We start from the raw sequence: 6,000 nt of genomic DNA, 5'->3' as shown, positions 1-6,000 counted from the left end.
TTAAAGAGAAAGGACCCCAGCAAAAACTGTTTCCTATGGTTATGTGTTAATGATTACAGTAACTGCAAAAAACACTTAAGTGGAGGAGATAGGAGTATTATTTTTAGTTTCCCAATCAATCATACAATGACTCGGTGACTTTCATTAGGGACCTTCTTCCTTTGAATCTTTTTCTTCATCGGTAGAATAAAAAGATCATGTCAAAGGTCTCCCGAGTTTTCAAGTATAAAGCAACTAATTATAAATACTACTTGTGGGCGATCTTTTAAATTTTATCCGAGCGTCCATTAGGCCAGCTTTTGAAAACTTGCATAATGTTTACTCACAACTGAAGTCAGATTTGTATGCCTGAAAAAGGTCATTTCCTGAAATCAAAGAGGGGGCTGACAGGTCCGAGTAAACTTTAACTTCATCCTTCCCTGGGAGGCCATCTAGCACGTGACTACTGGACCCCGCACCTGCTCGGGCCAGGAGGGCCTCTGACTCATTCCACACCATTTTCGCCATTTCTCTGGACACCCAGTCCTCGCACCCACAGGCTGGATCTGTTTGCTCAGCTAGAGAGCCATGGTCCTTCACTCCGCCCCCCTCCCCAGCGTCCCGCCTCACGTGACGCACTGCCGACGAGCACGAGCACCCGCCCCCTTCTGCTGACGTACTGCCATCTGCGGCTGCGGATTGGTAGTCCGTGGGGGGAGCGGGGCGGGCCGCTCCGCAGGAAGGGACGCAACCGGAAGCGCTTTTAACCTAGAAACTGTGGGCGCGGGTTTGGAAACTGGGCCTTGAGGTTGGGTGTTCTGAGCCGGTGCGAGCCTGGGTTCCAGTTCTCTGGGTCCACAGGGGATTCGCTCGTTATGCCGCTTTGTCCCCTGTAATGAGCGTGGCAGCCCCCCCCACCCTCCAGAGATCTCCTGAGCGCCCCTCAGGGAGGCCCGGGGACGGGCGTGGCGGAGGCGTGGAGCCGAGGAGAACGGGTGCGCTCGGCGAAGCTGGGGAGCTCCCTTCGCCCTCGGCGGGACGGCGCGCCTTTCCTGGGCGCCTGTGGGTGGTCCTTGTCCAGAGGCTGCTCACTGTCACTCGGGAAGAGAAAACCATCGAGTTCAGCACTCCTCTGAGCAATCGGGGAAATGTCTTTTTTCCCTAAAGTAGCCTTGAGGCCTGAGGTTGAAAACTGTCTTAAAGAGGGCTTAATGAATAAGGAGGTAGGTCAGAAAAACATGCTCACTGGGATCTGCCAACATTCCAGGGCGGTATTGACACCCCTTAGAGAAAAAAGGAGCCTAAGAGGAAACAATGTTTTCACAGCCTTTGTTTCTACCTACTTGTCCTTCCGAATGCGAGAGTGCCAGTATCTTTCCTCGGGGATTTAATTCATACTTTCCGAGGGAAGAGGTGAAGGATCCGTGGCTTTAAACCCTCGGGAACGGGAGGGAAAGTTGTGGGGAGGGCGGATCCGTTCCCGGCAGTGGCTCTGCAGAGGAGCGAGCAAAGCCCACCCGGGGAACGCGTCCTGGTTGGAGATGCACGCGCGGTCCTGGAGCTCTGGTTCTGGCGCTCAGGGGGAAGAGATGCTGGAACTCCCCAATGTCACTGGTTGTGTTAGGTGATTTGCAGACCTTTACATCGTTCTCCTTGCAATCTTTTTTTTTTTTTTTTTTTTTTTTTTTTTTAGAAATTTCCTCCTCTGAGGGTTCTCAGATCAGAGAACTGAGGGTCCAAAGAGTCCATGTAACTGATCCAAACTGACAGCTTTCAAATAACAGTCCTGAAATGCGAAGCGAAAGTTACAAATCCGAAGTACAGGTTTATAATCCCTCTAGGCAACTTCGTATTTTCCAAATCTTCGGTTCCAAATAAAGTCACTTCAGTGTTACTCGTTTTTGAAAATGTTACTGAAGCTATGACCTTTACGTATGATTTCTACACTTTAATTCCAAAGGTTATGTTAAGGGGCTGGACAGCGTGAAAAGAAAAAAATATCATCTCTTGATTTCAAAGGACTTAAACTATAAGAAACATTAAGAGAAATGGAGGCATTCAGCATTTTTTTTCTCAGCAATTTTTAAAATGGTCAACATTGGAGATGCAAATACCTTTTTTTTTTTTTTTTACACCACCTCTGCCTCAAACCCACTATGATTTTACAAAAACAGAATGTTTCTTTGTAAAAAAAAAAATAAAAAAAAAATCAAAGGTAAAGGAATATTTAATTGAAAAAAATACAAAAAACTAAACCTTGAGGAAGTACTAATACTTTTAGGCTGGCAAATTTGTAAGCTGGCAAATGGTTTATGAAAAATCTGTGAGGCAGGATAAAATCAAAGATGAGGAAATATGTGTCTTGAAAAGCTTCAGTTAGTTACAAGGGAACTTGGTTGTTTGAGTCCATAGTTTCATTTTTCACTTGTATCTTTGCTACCCAACTTCTTAATTTTTTAAAATGATATCTGTTTGTTACATTTACTAATACCACTTTAAAAACTGATGCCATGTGAGATCCTTGGATGACAGTATCACTGTTACTCAAAATCTGATGTTTTAATAGACTAATAGCCAATTTGCTCTAGGATATGAAGTTAGCAAGAGAATAGCTTTACAGAAGTGATGTAACAGTTAATGGATTGTAAGTAAGTAGAAATCCTGAATTTGTATGATGAACATAGCAGATATGAACATGTTCAAAATGTTAGTAATGCTTTGAAATTGAGGCAATATTTTTCTAAGCCTTTATGTCAGGCCTTTTCTTAGTGTTTTTTTTTTTTTTTTTTTTTTTAAATCACCATTAAACCTGAGAACCCTGTGAAGTAGTATTGGCATTCTTTTGAGTGTTATTAGCCTATAAATAATACAGCAGAATGAAATGGAACTGAATAATTGCTAAACATGTTCAAAAGTTAGAACAAATGTATATGCATATTATGCTTAATATTTTTAATTTGTATAGTGAAACTGAAACAAGAACTTGTTCTTTGCTTTTTCAGGTTGTATTGGCTTTCGGTAAACAAGAAGCAGAAAGGAAGTTTGAAACTCTGTTAAATCACCTGTCACACCCTCCATCATTCACAACTGTCCGAGTAAATACACATCTAGCCTCAGTGCAACATGTGAAAAGTCTTTTATTTGATGAACTTCACAAGGTTTGTGCAAATTTTTTATGTCATATGTGCATAATTACATTTCTATAATCTATGTCATGTTGCTCCTCACTAAAATGCTATGAATGATACAATACTGTTTTACAAATAAGGAAATTGAGGATCGTGAATGTTAAATTAGCTAAGGCTACAAAGTGAGTGGTGGTACACTGGCCAGGTCCAATCCTATAAATGCCAAGTTTTGAGTAGATGACTATGTTATAAGGAGAACTAGCTGTGATATCTGAGTGTAAGACTTGAAGAAAAAGTAATGCACGTTTTAATTGTTGATAGTGTTCATTTCATTGAGAGTAATAACATTAGACATAGTGTAAGCAGTTCCTCTAAGCAACTAAATTATACTTTTATATAAGCATACATATATGCTTTCAGCCAGTAGAAAGGAAACTATTCTGAGGCCCCCTCAGAGATTTCCATAACTGAGGCAGATCCACATTCTTTTCTTTTCTTGCAGATTATTCCTGGAGCTAGATATTCTAGCCTCCCATTCTGATGGGCATACAAGATATCCTGGGCTAGTATCCAGGATAAGGCAGACAGAATCACTCTGGGTGGCCTTTGAGTCCTTTCCTTAAAGGTTAAGACAGAGAAGTTTGGGTCCTAAGCATTAGGTAGGAAACTGGGAGTGGAGCAGAACTGATTGCCAGCAGGAAAGGGGACTTGGAGGAAGTTTTAGACTATAAATTTTCTTTTTCCTTTCATGTTTCAAAGCTCCCATGTGACCTAAAGAGATGTCTCGAATGGGCTAGGAGTAGGTGCTTTGTCCCTAAGTTTCTCTGGGCCACGTACTGAAATTTAATAATTTATGATTTAATTTAGTTGGTAAGGATGAGGAGAAACTGGAACTTTCAAACTTTGCTAGGAGGAAAGTCAAATGGCTTGGCCTTTTTGTAAAACAATTTGGTGGTCACTTAAAAAGTTATGTATAAATTTACGGTACAACCCAAGAGTGGAATGAAAACATGTGTTCATACAAATGCTTAAACATGACTATTCATAGCAGCAGCATTATTCATAAGATCTAAAAGATGAAAACTGTCCATATGCCTATTCACTGATAGAGAAACAAAATGTGGTATATTCATACAGTGGAGTGGAGTACTAGTCAGCAATGAAGGTAATGAACTCACACATGCTTCAACAGTGGTGAACCTCATAAGCACCACAATAAGTTAAAGAAGCCAGGCACAAATATTATTTATATTGTTTGATTTCATTTATGTGAAATGTCTAGAAAAGACAAACTTATAGAGAAAGAAAAGTAGATTAGTGATTTCCTGGGATTGGAGCTAGGAACATGGATTGACTACAAATAGGCATAAGGAATCTTTGTGTGGTATTAGAAATTATCTAAAACTAAATTATGATGGTTGCACAATTCTTTAAATTTACTAAAAATCATTGAATTGTACATTTAGAAGGGGTGAATTTTATGGAATATAAATTAAACCTCTATAAGGATGTTTTTAAAAGGGCATGGGGCCTGGCCAGTGTTGCTCAGTGGTTGAGCACCGACCCGTGAACCAAGAGGTCACAAGTTTGATTCCCAGTCAAGGCACATGTCCAGGTTGTGGGCTCAATCCCTAGTGAGAGCATGCAGGAGGCAGCCAATATGTTTCTCTCTCATCAATGTTTCTATCTTTTTTCCTTTCTCTCTAAAATCAATAAAAAACACATTTTTTTAAAAAGGGCATGGCAAAACAAAACAAAACAAAACAAAAAAACAAAAAGAAGCAGGTGACATAATTGGTTTAAAAATAAGTTTATGTGTGTTGTTTCATGAAAGTTAAGTACATGTGTATGGTTTTATGAAAGTTTTATTTTTGCATAATTTTAGTCTGACAAGGGAAGAATAATCTCAGCTTGAAAAGGATTGGTTTCTGTATAAAGTATTTCTCTAGTGTAAAACAGATAGTACTTCTAAAACAACAAAAGCAAATGACAAAATTTAGTATCTTGCTTCTTGGAAAGATCAGCTTACTGTCGTCTGTATATTATAAGACTATCAAACAATGAGAAAGAGAAGGAAATGGAGAGGTGACTGATAGAATGAGAAGGAGGTTATCCTTCAGATTTCTTAATACCTATCAGTTAGATATGGTTAGTCTGAAATACCCTTTGCCTGGAAGAAGTAGAAATCAGGAGAGCTGTTGACTTGGTAAAAAAATGTAGTTAGATTTCTAAAATATGATCAATTTCTTTCTATTATCAACTTACTAATAGTTGATTTTAGAAGTTCTTTTCTAGATAGTATATGGTTACTGTGGGGCAATTCAAATACATATTGTTACTGTTCTTTCATGTAGTGTGTGAAAATTAATGAGTTGATAATCTCTCCAGTCTGCATGGCAGAAACTTATTCTCAAATATTTGCATGTTGCCCTTAGATGGAGTATGTAGTCCTTGTTATTCAATCCACTATTCTGCTCTTTTTTTTTTTCTGCTGTCTTGAGTGCCCAGTCATCTTCTGGCTGCAACAGTGATGTGTTGCTACATATTTAACAGCCCCTTTCTAGGAAAAGTAACACTTTGTGGTGTTTTGCTAACTTAAGTTGTGTAAATATTCCCACTGTGTCTATTTCTTTCTTTTTTAAAATTTTTATTTATTTCAGAGAGGAAAGAAAAGGGAGAGAGAGATAGAAACATCTATGATGAGAGAGAATCATTGATTGGCTGCCTTCTGCATACCCCCTACTGGGAATTTAGACTGCAACCTGGGTATGTATGCTGACTGGAATTGAACCCAAGACCCTTCAGTCCGCAGGCTGATGCTCTACCCACTGAGCAAAACTGGCTAGGGGTGTGGTCAGTTTCAAGCTACCAGCATGACCATGAAGTTGGTAAG

The 6,000-nt window shown here is 39.7% G+C and overlaps 1 protein-coding gene across 4 annotated transcripts in view; it reads left to right on the top strand.

The window, feature by feature from the left end:
* The first annotated feature begins 713 nt into the window (after positions 1–713).
* Positions 714–6,000, top strand: part of NSUN6 (NOP2/Sun RNA methyltransferase 6) — a 43,905-nt gene continuing 38,618 nt past the window's right edge. Inside the window, exons 1-2 of one of the 4 annotated variants that reach the window (XM_036459422.2) lie at positions 714–1,202; positions 2,982–3,137. In XM_036459422.2, the coding sequence (XP_036315315.1) occupies positions 1,128–1,202; positions 2,982–3,137 (231 nt within the window). In that variant the 5' untranslated portion in view covers positions 714–1,127. Of the gene's footprint in view, positions 1,203–1,268; positions 1,393–2,981; positions 3,138–6,000 lie in introns of those variants that run through there. The other 3 variants (XM_036459442.2, XM_036459414.2, XM_036459452.2) reach the window with 3 other exon arrangements.

Source organism: Pipistrellus kuhlii, unplaced genomic scaffold, assembly GCF_014108245.1.
Source record: "Pipistrellus kuhlii isolate mPipKuh1 unplaced genomic scaffold, mPipKuh1.p scaffold_m20_p_1, whole genome shotgun sequence".
NCBI lineage: Eukaryota > Metazoa > Chordata > Mammalia > Chiroptera > Vespertilionidae > Pipistrellus > Pipistrellus kuhlii.
The sequence above is the reverse complement of the archived record's forward strand: the minus strand, read 5'-3'. Positions and strand labels throughout refer to the sequence as shown.